Source organism: Neurospora tetrasperma (assembly GCF_000213175.1).
Source record: "Neurospora tetrasperma FGSC 2508 unplaced genomic scaffold NEUTE1scaffold_1, whole genome shotgun sequence".
NCBI lineage: Eukaryota > Fungi > Ascomycota > Sordariomycetes > Sordariales > Sordariaceae > Neurospora > Neurospora tetrasperma.
Genome location: NW_009799099.1, coordinates 1,258,833 through 1,278,838, shown reverse-complemented (window position 1 = coordinate 1,278,838; position 20,006 = coordinate 1,258,833). Strand labels below are relative to the sequence as shown.

The following is a 20,006-nucleotide window of genomic DNA, read 5'->3' as shown; positions in this document are numbered from 1 at the left end:
TCGTGCCTGTTCCAACGAAGCATCTCCAGTGAGTGGGATGCGTTGACTGATGAAGAAGGAAGGGGCGCAACGGACAAAAGATGTTATGTCGTCCGACGGGTGTACTAAAGCGATGTGATGGTCACGGGGTGGGTTATGCCTCGCAAAGAACAGAGAGGACGCCGAATTAAGGGCTTTTAAGAAAGTCAAGGTCGGTGAGGTTATTGACAACTACGCTCGCATTCTCAGCGCACGAAGGGGGGTAAACGAGACTTCACTTCAATGTAGAAAGTTGACGATGGGGATGTGAACCCGACACTGACCACATGAAACTCGATGCGAATGGCTGCGACTATAAGATTAAGAAGAGCTTACTTGAGGCTTTTTCAGTGTATCACGTATGTAGGTATATCTCGATATTCTTTGCGTGTTACTGTGCGATGAGTGCAGTCGACGAAGCATCACCAGCTCAGGTAGAGGTAGGAATTGCCATCCATTTCGATCTATGTATACTAGGTAGATAGGTACATCCAATACGCATCTGGTTGTTCATCTCCACTTATATATAGCTGTGCAGCAAAACTATCGTAGGCTTTCTTGGGTTATTCCAGTTTGTTTAAGTTGTTAATGTAATAGGCCAGGGTAGAACTTGTGCATACGAACAGAGTGGCTGTGGCTGATCGATTGGTGTTGGTGCTGGTGTTGCTCCTGGTGATACATACGTAGTGATTGTTGTTTAGGAATCGATGGTTAGTTAGACTTGTACCCCACATTTTGGTAAACGCCCTATGTAGGCTATAGCTTCAAGTTAATTATACAACAATGGCCGTTTGGCGCAACGGTAGCGCGTTACTTTCCGGTGGTAAAGGCTCTGGGTTCGAGTCCCAGGATGGTCGACTTTGATTTTTTGGGTCTTTCTGATTTTTGACATAATCTCCTCTTCTATAAGTTTTGTTTTACATGTAATTTCGCTTTCTTTTTTTGGTTGGTTTTCCTTTTTTTTTCTTCCTTTCTTTTTTTTATTCCAGCAGATGTTTTCTTGTGATGGTTGGTCGTACCAATTTTGAAGCCGAGGTGGATTAGTATATCCGGTTCACGTCGAATGGGATTGTGTGTGGCTTTAAGGGTGACATTCATCAGTTCGGAATGGGTTATGTGTATTTATTCCCCTGGTGTGGGTTGGGACGCCGTTGGGTGGCTTACTCGGAAAACGTGTAGCTCAGCTCATCGTGGATGGTCTAGCCGTGATAGATATATCATTCATATTCCATTTGCGGAATGGATGTTAACCGGGCTTCACATGTTGAATCCCCATTTCCTCATTTTGATAAATTTGTTCGTGTCGAGCATCTATTTTGGATGGAAATGCAAAGATTTCAGCTCCCTCTCTACGCGACTCTATCTTCCCTTTTCCTTGTCATTGCATCGTGTTAATCATAGCTCGGATCAGAAGAGACACAAGTACACAAAGTAAACTTTTCTCATTTTCCGCTTATGCAATTCCTATATCATCCGTGGAAGTCTTCTCCATATAGTAGGCTGAAAGGTGTAAAAACGATATGAGAATCTACTTCAGAACCCCTGTCTATATCCGATAGAACGAACTGCGCGGTTGATTTTTCTTTTGTGTGACTTGATGCAAAGCCTGACCATTAAACACCGCTCCTCACTCGCCTCCATCCATATTGTCCGTCGACCTCCCTGTATAAACCGCTACCCATCGTGGCCGTTGTGGAAAAAAAGCAAATGCCAACCTTGTGTCCGTCCCAGTGTAGACCCACCAACCAACCCGCCTGTCCGGCACGCAAAACCGAAGAAATTCCACCAAACCCCTTTTCGTTATCTCATCATCAATAAAGAACAAGCAAAATGGGTTGTTGTGGTGGTTGAAGTATGAAGTAAAAGTGCAGAATCAAGAACCCCCAAGGCTAAATAAAAAGACGAGCAAATGAAGAGAGAGGCTACTAACTCAGCCCTCGAGAGTTTGTTGGAACAAAAAGAAAAACCTCCCCAAATATGTGAAGCACCTTAGACTTAGCGATGAAATCAACGGGTGACCTCCTCTCCATCGTCCTCTTCCCTAAACCGGATTCCTCCCTCGACCTGGATGCCACCGCTGACCCACTCGGTCGCGGCAGCCTGGGTAAGCGGCCATCTGGTTCTCGCCCGTCTCAGCAGGCCCTCGACCACTTCCCTGGCACCCTGCAGGCCCTTAGCGCTGAACTTGGCGGGATCCGCCTCGTGCTTGCCCTCACCGTCCTCGCCGTTGGGGACGCCATATTCGATCCACCGCCACTCGACACGGGCGATCCGATGACTAGTCCGACTCCGCATGCGCATCTGCATGGCATAATCACCGGCTCCGGGGGGCGGGTCGAAAGGGAGCCTGCCCTCGAGAAGCGCGTAAAGAAGGACACCCAGTGACCAGGCGTCAGTAGCGCGGCCGTCGTAGGGTTGGCCCATGATGACTTCGGGGGCGGCATAGTCGTCCGAGCCGCATCTTGTTTCGAGCTTTTCGTCATCGGCGACACGGCGGGAGAGACCGAGATCGGTGAGGGTGATGACTGAGTAAGGGTAGGTTGCCCAATCGGTGGGTATGCTGAGCTCCTCAGGTGTAAGATTGACAAGGACATCTGTAACATGTGATTAGACCTTGACAACACGGACTCACGGATAATGCGACTCACTCTCCAATTTAATGTCCCTGTGCACAATCTTCTCCGAATGAAGATAGCTGACTGCACCGACCACCTCAGAAAAGATGCGGCGTAAAAGTGTCGGGCTTAAAATGTCGCGATGACGACTGGCAATGTCGAAAAGGTCGCCACCGGGGCAGTAACTCAACACCAGAATGGCCCGCGTCATCTCAATGTTCCAAGCCTTGAGCTGAACCAACGAAGGATGTTGCAGAACCCTCATGAGTTCCAATTCTCGTTTCAAGCTCATCTCGATCCTGTCCTCCGATGCCCCTCCACGGGGTCCATGCTCACAGACTTTGACGGCAACAAGACTGCGGCGGTCGTAATATGTCGGCTCGGGAGTATGCATGCCGGTGCCGGATGAGCAGTCCTCGTCGTCCGACGGGGAAATTTGACTTGTGGCGAGCATAACTCTGCTAAAGGTGCCCTGACCCAACATCTTGATAGCGCGCCAGCGGCGCAGCTTCCGGTCGTGCTTTCCATAGGCCTCGAAATATTCGTGATAGGATTCTTTGTTGGGAAGTCCGAAAGCGGCAAGTGATGAGACGTCGTTGGCACTCATGGAAGCCTCGCTAGGTGGGGGTGTCGGCGGCTTCTCAATGGGGGGCGCAAGACCCCGCGCTTCGGACAAGTGGGGCTCCCGGCGCATGTGGCCGTCATATCCCGGTTCCACGTTTTTCAGCTCGGGCCGGACACGGGTTCCCGAGATGGTCGACATCCGCTTTGGAATATGCATCGGATCCGGAATGTACTCACTAATACTCCGGTTTCGTGTATGCGAGGCCGACGTTGACGGGGTGTGCAGATGCTCGCTATCGTTCGCGGCTCCGCTGCGACCGGACCCGAGCCCGGCGTATGACTTCTTCTTGGGGAGGACCATGGCCGCGGTAGCCTTCGAGCTCTCGGTGTTGGCCAAAGGTGCGTTTTCGACGGGATGGGATTCTGGTATTGTGTCGCGAGCTTTTTGATATCCTAGCTTCTTCCACGGACCTGGTGAATCACTGGGCAGTAAAGGTGATGGCAGGGGTGTGACATCGCCCATAGCCGCTATGACGGGACTGGGATAACAGGAGCTCGTTGCCGAGATAGGGCTGAAGGGATTTGGAAGACTGCCGGCTCTCAGACTTGGTGTTCGAGAAATCGGTCTGAGGGAAGAGGCGGAAGATTTGTGGTGCAGGGTCAAGGAAGGACGCGACGACCTTATAAGTGTGGGCGAAGAGGTCAAGGTTCCAAAGGTTGAGCTGTCGCCGGTTGCCGTGGCGAATGGGTTTACTATAGGATTTATCTCGGTCTGCAGTCGTAATCCGTGACCACTCGGCGAGTGAAGGTTCTGGCGACCCCGCGGGGACGAGTGCAGGTTGCTGTCCGCAGACGCAGACGCAGCAGGTCTCGGAGGGGTGGAAGCAGATGTAAAGCGCGGCAGGGTGGGTGAAGGAGCAATGGTATGAGACCGAAACTGGATTTGATCAAGGTTGCTGCAAAGGGTGCCGGCGCGTTCCCGCTTCGGTGTTGAGACGGATGTAGATCCGGCCGGGGTCTCGGCAGAGGTCAACTTGGGCGACGGTGGAGAGTCGAGGTTGAGGGCCGAGTTTTGGTGGACATTGTGCTCGTTGAGGAAGCCTGCGGCAGCTACAGCAGCTGCTGCGTCTTTCCGCGGCGCATCACCGTCGCCTTGTGCATAGGGAGCCTCCCGAAAGGAGGAGGAGGAGGAGGAGGAAAGGGGAGGAGGAGAGGAGCAAAAATGCGAGTAGGAGTTTCTGGAGGACATTGTCGTTGGTAACTCTGTGCTTGGTAGTGCGGGTTGGTTGGTGGTGGTCCTCGTCTCGTCCGGGCCTGGTCCACGGGGTGGTCCTCTGGGATCCTCTGTCGTGGTGCTGGTCCTGGTATCTTTTTCTGCCCAGGTGATGCACTTGCGGTTGCGTCGGGTCAGCGCTGCGGATCCTGGAACGTCTTGACTGTCACTTGCATGCCCACGATCACGATCACGGCCACGTCCCACGGCCACGTCCACGTCCACGGTCGATATCCACACGGCAATTCAGGTACCCGCGGCTAGCTGGTACTGTGTTATCGGGCCTCCCGTCCTTTTGTATGAAAATGTCTTCCGGGGTTAGGCCTCCTTTTCCCAAGTAGTCGCAGTGATGTCGGTGATGGTGAAGGTAGGATCTGGGTGTAAGTGGAACCCCCGAGGCTAAAACGGCTCGATGAGTCTATGTCGAGGTACCTTGGTGAGCTAGGTTGGTGTAAGTGACCGAATGACTGGCCTATGGCAATTCGCTCCGCAGCAGGGTGCCTTTCGGTTGCCGGGTACCTACAAGAACAGCAAGATTGTTGAGGGTCGAGATGCAGCTGGAGGGATTTGGGGGGGGAAATGCAAGAAGCTGGCGAATTGCAGGCCCGGGTGTGTCCTGGTCCTTCAGAGGCGGGCCTTGTATGGATATGCAGTAGTGTGGTGTCGGGTTTGGGCTCCGCGCTATGATGCCAGTGCGCTGTAGGTATGTAGGTACCTAGGTGGGTAGGTGATGAGAGCTTCCCTTCGGTTGCGCCCTGCTGTCTGACGGCCTGCTGATAGCCCAGCTTTGTCCAGGTCAGTCTGACTGAGGTTTATCTCCTCCTCCCCCCAAACTGGCCAAATTGTCGGCGATTCGGCCCTCTGGACCAAAATCCGCCGATTCCAAAAGAGTACAAGCCCCAACCGCAGTGGAACGGGAATGCCCGGAGTGACGAGCCCGGCAAGGCTGTGCTATACCACGCTCCAGTCCTGAGTTCCGCTTGCAGGTATGTAGTAGTCCCGTTAGACAAATAGGTTGGTAGATAGCGTCGTCACTTGATGTCGTAGGTTGATAGTGAAAGAGAGAAGCGTGGCTAGGTGCGCTGGTGGTAATGATAATGTGATGTGACGACGGCTTAGACTCGCTCAGTTCACTCGGTCCAGGATTGAGAGACAAACGGGATTTGGGGTGTTGATCCCTTTTGTTCTGAGTCGACTCGTCCCCGGCCGTTGAACTTTTTTTTTTTTTTTTTTTTTTTTTGTCTGTCTTTCGGGCTCTCCCCTTTCTGCTTTTTGCCGCTGTCGCAGACCCTTGTTGGTGTCGATTTCGGGGTTGGAAGTTTGATGCGCTTTCGCAAACCGCGACCTCCCGCTGGGGGGGCCTGCCACACCTGGATCACCCGGGTACCTACCAAGCTACCTAGCCTGCTAATTCCAAGGTACCTCTAGGGTACCTGCACGCCAGGCTGGAGTTGTTGCCCAGGGTCGCGATGGAGCTTTCCAGGGACGTGAGGGACAGTCGGCACAGCGTGCAGTAGTGGCAGACTGTCGTCGCAGTACCAGTACACTAGGTATGGGTAGGCAGCAACGGGCTGGACTCGCCGGTAATGCGGGTAGGTACCTAGGCAGTACCCGTAGGTACCTCCACCTATCGAGGCAACTGCGGTGAAGCTGACAAGGAACCTAGGAATGGAAGGTATCGCGACTTCTTCTTCGCGTGGTGTCGGTGACTCCTCGATCTCGACTGTGTCGCCGCGCGCGGGGTGGGTAAGAGGCAGTGGGTGGAGGTAACGTTGACGTCGATCCGAAAACAACCAAATCCCAGTGGAACATGCCGTCAGGTGATAACGTGATGAAGACTAGAATAGCCAGCGTCTGGAAATTGAACATTGCCTGGAAAACCACCATGGCCCACGGCGCTCATATCCCAAAGCACGGGTCCCGCGCCAGTCTTGCTGTTTTAGCATGCCAGGTGACCACTGTCACGTCCTCTCTGTTTAATTTCCAACGACGACGGCGGCATATTACCTCTAGGGATGGACATTGCATCATGGTTGCTGTGCCGGTGGACCACCAACACAGAACAAAGAGACTCATCGACATCTCAACGAATCCGACCAGACTGAAAATGATGTTATTTTACCCGAGACACGTTTGGCAGGTCCTACTAGGTAGAATCGATCGAAAGATGGCCGGAATGGAAATGAGAGTTCCCTTGTTCAGGAAAATAGTCTGGCGATACCTTCCGTTTCCAGGGATTGTCAATTGGGTGCTGGGGGTGGGGGGTGGAGTTCCACCGGGGCTTCGGTCATCTTGCAATATCACACAAGTCCATTCAGTTGTCCATCACCAAGTAAATCTTTCTATTGTAGCACCTGCCCGGCAACGAACGGAATTCGGTAATGCTGATTATCTTAGTGTATGGGTTTTCAGTTATTGTTACACATGTGCTGCAGCCCAGATGCCCAATGGCCAGTCCCTTATATCACAATGTCATCATGTACCTGATACTGGGGTTCCTTTTCTTGCGGCAACTCAAGGGAAAGTTCCCTTCTGGTACATCGATCTGTACATGAACAATATCATCTGCCTTATCTCAGGGCTCACCAATTCGGAGCGGCCAGGCTGCCGCTTGATTGCCACAAAAGATATATCCCGCCGTGGTGTATCTTTGATCCAAGATAGCGACCATCAAGTTGATAAGACCTGATCCGCCGAGATCGGCTTTTAGACCTTGGCGTTGAACTCTGTCAAGACACTCGCTGGCAAGTAATGAAGCTCTGCTTCGACTTTGACTCTCTGGGCCGCATCACATTCGCACGATGTCTAACCCGCCAAATTCATTGGCTGCGACCCCTTCACGCTTTGGAAGGGGAAGACAATTGCTACGCTGACGGCCTTTTACGATATTTGGTTGGATATCCGTCCAAGTTTGGACATGCATCCCATCGACCCCAAAAATCCCTCCAAAAAGTGAAATCTTTTAGTCCATGTGTCGATGCGCACGGGATCAACCAAGAGACACCAAGAGAGTCCTGTTGGCAGGCTTGCTAGCAGGACAAGACCTTCCACCAAGAATGACCGACAGGCGCACCATGTGTGACTGATTAACTGGACAGGGAAGAAGCCGAGAGTCAATGTACGAGACGTGGTACAGCTAAACGTCACTTTTTCCTTTCTTTCTCCGAATGATGTCGATGTCAATGTCGATGCCGGTGATGGCGACTTTGGCTCTGTCCCCACGATCCCTCCCCACGATTTCTCCCCACGATGATGAACTCTCCGATTTCTGAGCTCTCCGTTGTCCGGACAGAAAAAAAAAAAAAAAAAAAAAAAAAGAAAAAAAAAACATTCGCGGTCCATGGGCCGGGGACTTGAGATGACAATGGCGTTTTTCTTCATTGAAAAAGGACGACTGTCTGTGTGTTTCCATCTGTAATCCGCGGGGATCAATGCGTCCACGACTACACGTATCAAAGAACGGCCCTTCCCGTTGTGGCTTCGACTCTTCAACCCCAATCGAGGGTTTGCCTGGATGAGTGTTGTTCCAGTCTATTCCATGTCCGTCCCGAAATGGGGGATGACCATGCTCGCCATGTTGCGATTTCGCCTTTGCAAGATTTGGAGAGCTCAAGTGATTTCCGATTATCCGAATCGAAGTTTACTTTTTTATTCATTTTTTTCATTGTATTTTTGGCTCCGACATGGTTATCCATGCTATCATCACCTCCTTCAACCTTCACAATCCCTGCTATAGTCACGTGGAAGTGACGTATTGCGACTTTGGACTGTTGCCGGCCAGCGGAGAACAGCTTGCACTTTACACTTCGTATCGAGATTTGGACTAGATGCCGGGGAAATAAGAGGGATAGGACGACGATTACTGTCCAAAGTTTCAATGTCTTGCATTGTGGAATTTGACTTGACAGGCGGAAGTCTGACGAGAGCTTCATCTGGTTGTCGTTGGTACTTTAGATAACTGAAGGGCAACTGAAAAAGGAGGACAATGAACTACTAGAGTTAGATACCAGACTGTAAACACAAGAAGTGGAAATAAACCTCAGACGACCGCGGTATGTCACCACAGCTTGTCATTGGCAGAAGCAAGCTCCCACGTTTCGCAAATTACCAGAAACATTCTTAAAACTCTCTTTATTCTTTCGTCATTCCCGGTGCATGATTCAAGGGGTCTGACCGAACTGACCCTGAACTCGTTACTGTCCGTGCGCGTGTTCCTGGCATCATCATCGGTCTTTACCAGTCCGTCCAGAAGCACCAGACACTTGCTGCAACGCGGCCGGCTTCATCTAAGCAAGGCACCGCATTATACATACACATACGACGACGTACAATCTCAGTTGGGGAAGGAGGAGCATGACATCCACATCGACATCAGCGGACGCCTTCGCCGGCCAAGGCGACAACATTCTCCGGCCTCGACCACGGAAACCCTTGCATACTCAAGTCTCCCAACTCTCCCACGACGCAAACGGCGACAGCGACCATGCAAACGGTACCGGAGCTACCAGGTACGACCATCACAACAAGACAAAGCGTGGAAGAGACCTACCGGACATCTCTCCAGAGTGCTAACTGATCTGCTGACATCAGTGTCACCGGTGTAAGCAGCGGCCGCTCGACCCCGATTCCGTCCGATGCTCCCCCGTCCATCCAATCCCTCTCGACTGCCCGCAAGCAAGTCCGCGCCGAGCAACGCCGCCGCATCTTCCCCACGATAGAGTTCGCAAGCCGAGTATCCCACTTCGATCCCAACAGCGACTACCGCGACTTCCATGGCTTCTTCAATCTCTTTTGGATCGGCTTGGCCATCATGGCCATCACCACCTGCCTACGCAACATCAAAGACACGGGCTATCCGCTGCGCGTCCAGATCTGGGGGCTCTTCACCGTCAAGCTCTGGCATCTTGCCATTGCTGACTTCCTCATGGTAGCCACCACCGCCGTATCCCTCCCACTACACAAGGTCTTCCGCGCTGCCCCCGCGGGCGGCGTGCTGACCTGGGCCAAGGGCGGCATGGCCATCCAGAGCATCTACCAGGCCATCTGGCTAGCCGTTTGGATCGTGATTCCCTTTTGGCTGGAGTGGACGTGGACTGCCCAGGTGTTTCTGCTGCTACACACCATGGTGCTGCTCATGAAAATGCACTCGTACTCGTTCTACATGGGCCACCTGTCCGAGACCGAGAAGCGTCTGCGAGCGCTCGACGACCCGGCCACCGCCTCCAAGGCCCCGGCCTACCTCTACCCGACCCCCGAAAACCCCTTGGGCACCGTCGCCAGCCCCAAGCAGCGCGCGGTCGAAGCTGCCGCCGAAGCCAGCAGCAAGGAAACCAAGGAGATCAGCACCCCCAATGAGGACGAAGAGATCACTCAGCTTCGCGAGGACCTCGCCCGCGAACTCACCTCGCCCATGGGCAACATCACGTACCCGGCCAACCTGACCTGGGCCAACTACCTCGACTACCTCTGCTGCCCGACGCTATGCTATGAAATCGAGTACCCGCGCACCGCCGCCATCGACTGGCAGAACCTGCTGTCCAAGGTCCTGGCCGTCTTCGGGTGCATCTTTTTGTTGACCGTCATATCGGAGGAATTCATCCTGCCCGCGCTGACCGACGCCTCTATCCGTCTCGATCCTACGCTGCGCGCCGCCGCCGGCGATTCCGGTCCTTTGACGGCGCTCGAAGGCCTCCTCGTTCTGGCGGAGACCATCTCCTGGCTGCTGTTCCCCTTCATGCTCACCTTCTTGCTCGTCTTCCTCGTCATCTTCGAGTATGTCCTCGGCGCCTTCGCCGAGATCACGCACTTTGCCGATCGCCACTTCTACTCGGACTGGTGGAACAGCACGGACTGGATGGAATTTTCTCGCGAATGGAACGTGCCCGTATACAATTTCCTGAGGAGACACGTATACAGCGCCAGCAGGCCGCATGTCGGCAAGGCCAACGCGACCGTCATTACCTTTTTGATATCGGCCGTAGGCCACGAGATCGTTATGGCTTGTATCACTAAGAAGTTGAGAGGCTATGGTTTCATTTGCCAGATGCTCCAGCTGCCCATTGTGATGCTGCAAAAGACCGAGTTGGTCAGGGGCAAGAAGACGTTGAATAATGTTTGCTTTTGGTGTAGTATGATCTTGGGTTTGAGTTTGGTGAGTTGTTCCCCTCCTTTCCTTGCCCTTCCATTGTGGAAGATTAAGGAGATTACTAACGGTTGGAGTGAATAGATTTGCTCGCTTTACGTCTTGGTATAAACAAATTCGACCTGCATTGCATTTCTCTCGGTCAATTTTCCGGACACAATTACAGCACATATTGTACCATACTATACCACACTATACCATATATCATATTATATACAAGAGGCGTCGGCGTCTGATAAGCAAGAACGGAGGAGCAGGAGATGGACGGGAACTCGGCCTGGTATTCAATTAATTGTAAGCGAACTGGTTCGGTGGTCAGTCGACGTAAAGATGTGTTCTATCTTTTGTCTTTGCCTGGTTTGTTGCATTACAAGGAGGAGCAAAATGTTCTGTCTTCATAGAGTACAGTACAGATACCCGTTATACATACATACATACATCTAGTGTATATATGTAGTGTTTCACACCTACGACCCGAATGAGAGGTCAAGTATAAGTGCCTTATGTATCCAGGGAACGGTGCGTGACAAGTTAGGTACACTTGGATACCGGTCTAAGTACCTGCTTACTACTTACCTCAACTGTTGAGATGAAATCATAATGGACGGTTGGAGCACAAGAAACGAAGACTGGAAGCGAACCTAGCTATATCCTCATATTGTTTCCTTTTGGACACTACTGACTTACGTAAGTGACCCGAGTCGCAGACTGCCCATTCCATTTCAAGGCTTCTAGACTTCTCTGTTTGATTGTTACAAAATCGGGATCTAGGGTAGGTAGGCCATTAGGTCGTTGATGAGCAGACACAAGATATACCGACGCTTGCCCTCGGATTATCTGCAGCTGATGTGTAGAGACTATCGCTGTTCTAACGAAACCATAACAAATTACCGTTTCCATGACAACAACTGAGGTTTTCGTTCTCATGGCGTCGGCGAGTGCAATAATATGGCAATGTCTTCACGTGTGGAGAGTCTTCGTGTGCCCTGCGAAGAAGAAGGAGGTCAGCTATCCCACAAGGTAAGCGATAATGGACAAGAAGAGGAGATAATGAAGAGATACAAGATACGCCTGTGAACGATGGGTAAGAAAAGAAGTGAAAAGAGAAAATCATCGTGAGAAGTTCCAAGATCGTGTACATCAGTCCATCGCTTGTTATTTCGTATTCTTATGCAGTTGAGTATGCGATATTTCACTGTTTGGAATGCCGATCCACATTGTGGTTGTGAAAGGGTTCCTTTATGGTATAAGTCTAGGGTATCCAAAACGTTGGTATGTTTGTAAGAGGTACGTTACGTCGTCATTCCCGTGCCTTAGATACAACCAAAATTCAGACCAAAAAAAAAAAAAAAAATCGAGTGAACCCCAAGATAAAAATTCCCATTGCTTCATCATCATGCGCTACATTTCCCGATGCTGTCCTTGACCATAGTCCCAGAGCGTTCCCACGCATCCCGTTTCCTCTCCTTGCCATGGCTTTGAGTCCTCTATCTCGTGCCCAGATCGTATCCCAATAAATCCCATACCATGCGATGTGCGAAACATAGACGTGTCGTTACTGTCTCTTTACCGGGTTTCGTTTCCCATATATGAGTAGTATAAAAGCAGAAAATTAACCAATTGATCTCCAAACCAAACACCGTACCCCGATGACCCGATCAATGCAAGCCGTTGAAAACACCTGCCGAAAGAAGAGAATTGGAAGTCCAGAGAAACAGAAAAACAGAGTTGTCGGGTTCAGAATGCCTCAAGTCAAATTCTAGTATGAAGGCACTGAAGGATAGGCTCGATGAGGATAGGGTATATCGGCGTATTTCACGTCAGTCGTAGTGAATGTCTTGCCTTCTTTCACCTTCATACCCGAGGTCGAGTACATGCGTGCAGATCCGTACATTTCAGGAGGAGCTCGTGTGGCGGAAGTTCCTCGCGAGTAAGCCTGGGGATATGTTGGTTCGTCGCGCCTCGAGCTTCTGCCCCCATCCGCTTTGTACCGAACACCATCAGAAGGGGAATCCGCATAACGTGAACGATGATGGCGTCCGTAATCATCATCTGAGTCGTTATGGTAGACTTTATCGAAATGTCGGTCGGAGCTAGGAGCCCAAGTAGTGTGCCGTGTCATGGGCGGTGGATGAAACTGATGTCCGGAATGTATATCATTGGTTGTTGCTGATCGTTGCATGCGAGAAGGAGAATTCAGAGGCGAAGGGACAGCATGAGTCTTCGAAGCCTTGACATTGATCGGATTAGGGCGAGAATTCGTCGGAGCAAGGCGAGGCGAAACAGGGATGATGTTCGGGCCCTCCTTAGACCTTGCTGGCGTCTCATGGGAGCATCGACGGGGTCGAGCAGATGATCGCGGGACTTCTTCTTCGTCATAGTCGGCGGGGGACGGACGGGGCACTTCTGGCTTATAACTCCAGAAGTCGGTTTGGGATCTCCCAAGCTTCGGCATTCGTTCCCCGTCTCGAACTTTGGTACCCCTGTTCTGGATGTATAGCTTTGCCTTTTCCAGCGGGTCATCGGCAACAAAACCGGCAGCGGGACGAGAGGCCGACTTTTCTCGCCCATAATCATATTCGCGGGAGCGGGAACCATCTCGTTCGCGCTCCTTAGTCTCGGTGTATTTCTTACTCGAAGACTTTGCAGATTTCTTGTCTGACTTGGGAGGCTCCTCGGGCTCCTCCATGACTTCAATTGAGGGACCCTTGTGCCGCCGGGATTTATCCTCCGATTTTCGTTCCTTCTCGGGTCTCTCCCGTTCCCTGTCCGTCTTCTTCTTCTCCGCCTTGCGGCCGGAATCAGCCATTTCTTCCAACTCCCTGGCCAAGTCCCTCTGGCGTCTTGCCTTCTTCTCCTCTTCATCCTTGCGCTTGTCCTTCGACTTCTCTTCTTCTCGTCTCACTGGCTTCTCCTCCTCGCGCCTCGCGGGTCTTTCATCTTCACGTCTGGGTGCCTTTTCCTCTTCGCGCCTTGAGGGCCTTTCGTCCTCGGGTCTTGGTTGCTTCTCATAGCTAGTTGCCCGGCGAGCCCGTCTCTCTTCGTTGAAGTTCATGTCGGCGAAGCGAGCAGTAGGAACTTCTTCGTGAGAGCGCGAGGGCTGAAAGTACATCTTCTCCCTGGTTGATGTCGTTGTCCTGTGCGTGGCACGCTCTGGCGTACTGCTGAAAGCGAACTCCTTGTGCCTGGGAGATGATCGAGCAGCTGGGGAATGAGCCGCGCTCTTTGAGGCAGCCCGTGCCTTTTGTTGGTTGAGTTCACTCATTCGAACCTGATGCTCATACTTTGCCCGCTCTTCGTCGTTGTTGAGAAGCTCATATGCTTGCTGGACTTTTTGGAACTCGTCTTGCTTCTCAGCTTTTAGAGTCGGATCTTGGACCTTGTCTGGATGGCACTTGAGGACTAATTTTCGGTATGCTGTCCGAATCTCAGTCTTGTCTGCCGTCTTTGCGATGCCGAGGACCTGCCACGGGTCGGGAGGAAGAGAAGACATGGTGGTGATGGTGATGATGATGAGAATCGATAAGGTAGGTTGACTCGAGTTTGAAGTTTGAAGTAAGAGCTTGTCGAAAAGCGAGCCGGAAAAGGTATAGTATATGTAGCTTGACAAGAAGGCACCAGGCGTCCGTCGAGACAGGGCAACTAAAGCATTGAAACGACGTGGGATTGTCGTAGGAACCCGAGGGAGAGTTGTATATGTGCCTGGGGCTGGGAGGCGTGGAAATATGGGGCGGTAGGGATTGCGAGGCTGACGCGCGGTTGGAGGGGCAAAACGGGTGCGGCTGTGGACGCAGAGAAGGGAAAGATAGGAATTGAGGCGAAAGGGAAAAAAAGCGTAGAAAGAAAGTTGGAGGGCGGCTTCTGGGGGGCGGTAGCGGTAGGTATAGGTGCTGGTCGTCGTGATCTGACTGGTTATAGGGTGGGCCGTTGTCTAGTGGTTGTAGTGTTGCGCCTAGCTGTGCTCGTGCAGGGCCAAGGGAACCACAGGGGAGGGTCGTTAGGGGGGAAGGGATCTCGGGGATCTGGAGACTGGCCGACCGGAGTGGGGCTCGTGGTGTTGTTGTTTCCGGTACTGGATTTGTCGTGCAACCAAAGGCGGTGATCAACGTTTTAAAGACCAGGTATAAGGGTCCCTCGGTGTAGTGTGTGTGTGCGGGGCGTATGGAGTATATGATCAGAAGGTGAAGAGAGCAGGGTAGGTAATCCCAAAGCAACGAAGCACAACCTAAGAGAAGTGACAATAACCTTGAGGTTCTCAGGAAACAGGCGTGACGTGGGTCGGGTGGAAAGAGACCAAGGCTAGGTACCTCCCCCTGACTGGTATTCCCTTGGTCGGTATTGTAGGTATCCCAGCAGCAACGGACAATAGATCGGCAACACAACCTGAACTGGAAGTAGAAAACGGAGAAGCGAATGTCGGAAACACTAAAAGTCTGAAGAAGATGGAGGAGGTGGACTGAGCAAGGTACGGTATGCGCGGAAGGTGAAAAGGGCGAGGATGGCCAGGCCAAGGTCACCTGCACTCGCTTTGATGTCGTGCCAGGGTCGAGTGCGTGGACTGGTGGTGCTATGGATGGTTCAAGTTGACGGGCAGGTGCGCTCCTTGATTAATTGTTTTCCCGTAACTGCCCTTCCAGTCCGCACTGGAATGTAAAGTAAGTACCTGTAAACAGCCAAGATATCGCGACTGGCAAATTGAGGTGTCTAGTAGTGCGCCTTGTGTTCGTCCTGACTTGGGACGAACTTCCACTTGTAACGCGCACATTCCCGTTGCTCTGGATCTTGATGGGCCCCAATCGATGCGATACTATCGAGTCCAGTGGGAGATGGGAGCATGGAACCGGACCTGAGATACCGAGACAGCCCAAATAAAGACAGATGGAGAAAAAGGTACCTCTGCTATAATTCTATACCTGTGTCTACTTTGCTCTTCTTCACTTTCATACCTAGACTACACACTTCACAGACATGTGTGTGAAGCTGTCGATAGCGTCAGTTGCGGGGATTCGACAGGTGTGAACAGGCTCACAGTAGGGTCGTTCAATGTCGCGCTTCTGCACCAGAGGCACAGATACAACTCCAAGTTTCTAATTCCTACTGGGCAGACGCGCGATGCTCCCCAACACTGTGAGGGGAAGAAGGCATGCATGTGCAGCAGACGTGAGGTCTTGGAGGAGCCAGAGGGCTATGCGGACTGCGGAGGTGCTGAAAATGCGGTGGACCAGCATATCGAGACGGCCTCTTACTGGCTGGACGCACGCTGGCTGTATGCCGAGCTTTTCCTGTTGTGGTTCCCTTGCCAGGCCCCGGCTTATGCCATCAAATGAGAAGGTCCCCTCGCAGTTCGTCCCTCGACTTCTGTCGGCTTCTTTCTCAGCTTCTCTTCCGGCCGCCGGCCGCTAATGATGCATAGTGCTACCTTCATCAGCAGCGCAGGTGTGGCAGTCATGTCAGGAATAGCATCCATCGCTGTTGAGGCGACAGTCAAGACAGCCCAGATGAGGTTGCCCCCTTCTCCTGGGTGCATGTGAGACTATAATATCCGGAATATGGACCATCAAAATGCCATGTCAAACAGCACCAGCCACGTCTCGACGCTCGGACAGGCGGCCTCGCTCCCTGATCGGCGTCGGTCGTCCACGGGCTTGCACCCCGGAGTGCCACTCGCTCAATAGTCCATTGCTGAGACGGGAGTGCCAAGTTCCAAACACCACAATTCCATCGGAATATCGCCCGGTGCCTCGGTGTGGGCTGATGATGGTGTTGAATGGACGGACTTGACGCCGCCGCCGCCGCCGGACGCCGAGAGCACCGACTCGCCCCAGTCAGACTTGAAGAAGTTGATCTTGGCCCAAGACACCTTCTGACAGCTCAGCAGAAGCGTTTGTTCCTGCGCAAGCTACCGGATTAGCAGTCTCATCTTGCTCATCAGGTCTGCTCATCAGGGCAGGCGTATTGACAATCGTCGTACCGCTGGATGGTGTGGCAGTCACCAATAGGTTCTTTCGAGAGCTGAGATTGCATCAACCGTCAAAGGTCAAATCGTCGTCAAGCAAACTTGGACGAATTGATGACTGTAGGAGGAGGTATCCATGTCACTTTCCCCTCGGGCTTAGCATCACAAACGGCAGGAGACTAAGCTCCTGATGATGCTCTAGAGGTACTTAAACAGGGAAAAAGCGCGCCTGCTTCAAGATATTTCAGTGCAATGAGGTCAACACTTTCCGAGTCAAGTTACCGCCTTCAATTCGCCATCCAACCACAGTCTCCGCTGCGCTCTTTCCTCGACTTGGCAATAGCCGCTTTAAACGCCCAACGTCCAACATTTTGCCGGCAGCACTCGTATGGGCAAGTACGGTACCCGTCTGGCCTACAAACTGGAGATATTGGATTATGCTTGAAACTGCACAGTCCCTCGACAGCCCCGGATTTCGGAGGAGGCCTCGATCGATGCTGCTCTTTCTTGGGTTGAGCTGTGACGCTCCGAGTGCCCATGCAACTGAACAGTTCCCTTCGAACAGTTCCCTTCGTCCTGTCGTCGCTGGGTTAAGACGCTGGCTTGACCTCTCAGATGCCCGTCAGCCCTCTCCATGGAGGACAGTCGCAGACTCTGACTGGCTGATTGGGCCATCACAGGAGCGATTTCTCCCAACGTCAACTTTTGTCATATTTCCATCCGCCAATGGTCACAGGCATGCGACAGCACCATTCAAGTGACACCAGTCATCTTCCACACCTGGTCAGTCTTTTATCCAATTGCGACACATGGTTCCCTTTCCTATTCCAACATTACCCTCGATACCCACCTACGAAACGATACACACCCAGAAGCAGGTACAGCCTCATACAGTACATACAACAGGTCCATTGTGACAGTCTGCTGTTAGCCTTAGGTTGTCACTCCATCCAATGCCTTTCCGAAGAAGCCATGATTCCAGGGACGGTCGGAGTACTGCATCTTCCCCCATTTGACAACCAATGAGGGTTGGTTCAACACAGTTCATCGACTGGCTACAGAGTCTCGTCTACTGCCAATACCCGTGCCTCACATCATGCAAATAGCGTCTCTTACCTGGCTTTTGCAGCGTTCTCGGCGAACAAGATACACATCACCCAACTCCTTGTCTCTCTCCTCTGAGGAAATGGCCTCGTGGTTGAAGTGGACCTAGACGTCGAATACCGAAGATGATCACCTACGTGAAGGAGCAGTCCGACTATCTGTCAGGCAACATTCAAGTTGTTTTAGACGTTGGCCTTGCTACCATGGTAACGGCCACAAGCCACGCCGCGCTCACTGAGTACTACTCGAGTTACATCAAGCCCCTCCACCCCTCGTTTTCTCCTTCCGAGCAACTGTCGACTTTACCCCGCCAAACAGGAAAGCACCAAGATATTAGCTCTTGGCCTCGGTACCCCTTCGTCATGTTCATGTTTTGCGGTCAGGGCCATGCCGTCGGATGAGATCCTTACAGCAGTCGTTCGTTTTCATGCCCATCAGTTGGTTTCCCCATGCGATGCCGGCCAGGTTGCGTCACACCACCCGCACAGTACACACGCAGAATCCCTTTTCCGTGGGTGATGCTATATGTCTGTACGTTGGGGCACCATTGGCAATGCAGCTGGAGGGGAGTGTAAGCCGGGGCAGCCGCACATGAGATGCAAATCCCAGACCGCCGAAAGGATATTGTAACCACCCATCCCCGTGGTGGCGGTGAGCTTACGATATGCTGCTTCTGGTGTTCTAACTGCATACCTCATATCGTGAGCTCTTGACAAATTGGGAAGACTGTTGTGCCAACGTCTGCTCTTAGCACTCTGTGTTCCCACGATCGGACGGATACCCTTGGAGAGACCTCGAAAGAATCTCTGATCCTGAGCAGAACAAGCACAAGCTCGACATCGACTTTATGATGAGACTCGTCGAAGCCGTTCCATCCTGGATTGTCTTGCTTATCACCAATTGCTAGATCATGGAAGCGTGTAAGGAGAGACCAGGAGGTTTGTTTTATCTGCTGCAAACCCTATGATAGGTGCTCCGTTCGTATGTCGGCCGGTCGCAGCCGTGCAACCTGCATGCCGTCACAGATGCGCAGCACACTTCCCCCGTACACTATGTACTCGAACTCCTCGAGTGAGGATCCTCGAAGCCAAATATGTCAAGTAGCGGGGGGCAGAAGCGTCAGGCTGATTGGACACGAGGGCTTCTAGAGCCGCTTCCCGATGAACTCGTGCTCCGATTTTCTCCCAGGTGATGAAATTACATGTTGTGCATACCCCAAACCTCCTCGGCAGGCATCTGCTTGTCCCTTTACCCTTTTCTTTTTTTTTCTTTTTTCTTTTTGGCCATCTTCGAACTGGGCTGGTTGACTGGCATTCGTCGCGTGCACCCTGATCAACATTTCGTTTCTTTGCTTTCCTATCTATAATGCTGTGCGCTTCTACTTCAGAGAGCACTCCTACAAACCTGACCGGGGTCATAAGGCAAACTGCACAATCGCCACAACATTTTGGAGGAAAGGCTTCAGCAAATCATAACGTGGTCAGTGACCATTATGCCTGAGCCTCCAAACCCTTCGGGCGTTGAAGAGACCCAGCTGATTGGGGAATATCAGCCAGAAGAAGGCTAGGGGATCGACATAGCGGACAGCATTCCGTGGTGCAATCGGAGCGGGCCGCCATTTGTTCCGTCAAGGGGTTCAAAACAAAACCTCGAGGGTCTCCGTACATGGCGAATTCGGAGATACACACGCACAATTCTCACTCACATCGTTCGCATACACAGCTCGCATCTAGGCGTGTGATGGAAGAACACACCGCAGAAGTCGCCTCTTGCATGACAGACTTTGGGTGGTGGATTTGACCCCAACTTGGACATTTATCCGACCGACAACCGAAACCATCTATCCAGCTGGATGGTAGCATCGTTTTTCAGACTGCCCATGCGAATCTGGACCCTGAGAAAGATTGTTGAAAGTTTCCTAGCAAACGGGATGAGCTGTCATATTCTGAAACCTAGCTCAAGCCCATCTTGCAGATCAGTAAGCCAAAAGCCAATTACATCAACAAATTTGCCGACGAAATCCGCATGGCAATGGAGACATACCCAACTCACCGCGTGTGTCAAACCGCCATATTGTACCATAAGATGGAGACCCAAGACCTCCCAAAGTGCCGGTTCGCCCGCAAATCCCACATGGCAACCTCCTGGTATGACTTCATCAGCGTTACGGAAATGTCGCCTACACGTTAGTGTAGGCAGGTGGAAACGGCCGGCTTTGTTTGCAACGAGCCCGCGATGATCCTATGTCGACGATCAACAGACACTGACAACGGATCAACGAAATTGCTGTCGCGTGCTAATGACAGAGGTTGGGAGTGCTCAAGCTACCAGCCA

The 20,006-nt window shown here is 52.1% G+C and overlaps 4 protein-coding genes across 4 annotated transcripts; 2 read left to right on the top strand and 2 right to left on the bottom strand.

The window, feature by feature from the left end:
• Positions 1-1,951: 1,951 nt before the first annotated feature.
• Positions 1,952-4,446, bottom strand: NEUTE1DRAFT_75445 (uncharacterized protein; the record flags this gene model as incomplete). Its single annotated transcript, XM_009849398.1, has 2 exons — positions 1,952-2,612; positions 2,667-4,446. 2 exons carry the CDS (start codon positions 4,444-4,446, stop codon positions 2,026-2,028), a joined length of 2,367 nt encoding a protein of 788 aa, XP_009847700.1.
• Positions 4,447-8,822: 4,376 nt separating this feature from the next.
• NEUTE1DRAFT_127291 (uncharacterized protein) lies at positions 8,823-11,078 on the top strand (the record flags this gene model as incomplete). Its single annotated transcript, XM_009849397.1, has 3 exons — positions 8,823-8,978; positions 9,061-10,621; positions 10,697-11,078. Coding segments are annotated over 3 exons (1,744 nt in total), but the record flags the coding sequence as incomplete, so codon positions are not given.
• A 1,134-nt stretch (positions 11,079-12,212) lies between these two features.
• Positions 12,213-14,186, bottom strand: NEUTE1DRAFT_75440 (uncharacterized protein; the record flags this gene model as incomplete). The annotated part of the gene is made up of 1 exon (XM_009849396.1): positions 12,213-14,186. One exon carries the CDS (start codon positions 14,103-14,105, stop codon positions 12,372-12,374), a length of 1,734 nt encoding a protein of 577 aa, XP_009847698.1.
• A 924-nt stretch (positions 14,187-15,110) lies between these two features.
• NEUTE1DRAFT_97578 (uncharacterized protein) lies at positions 15,111-15,939 on the top strand (the record flags this gene model as incomplete). Its single annotated transcript, XM_009849395.1, has 4 exons — positions 15,111-15,206; positions 15,286-15,431; positions 15,476-15,502; positions 15,636-15,939. 4 exons carry the CDS (start codon positions 15,111-15,113, stop codon positions 15,937-15,939), a joined length of 573 nt encoding a protein of 190 aa, XP_009847697.1.
• Between the last annotated feature and the right edge of the window lie 4,067 nt (positions 15,940-20,006).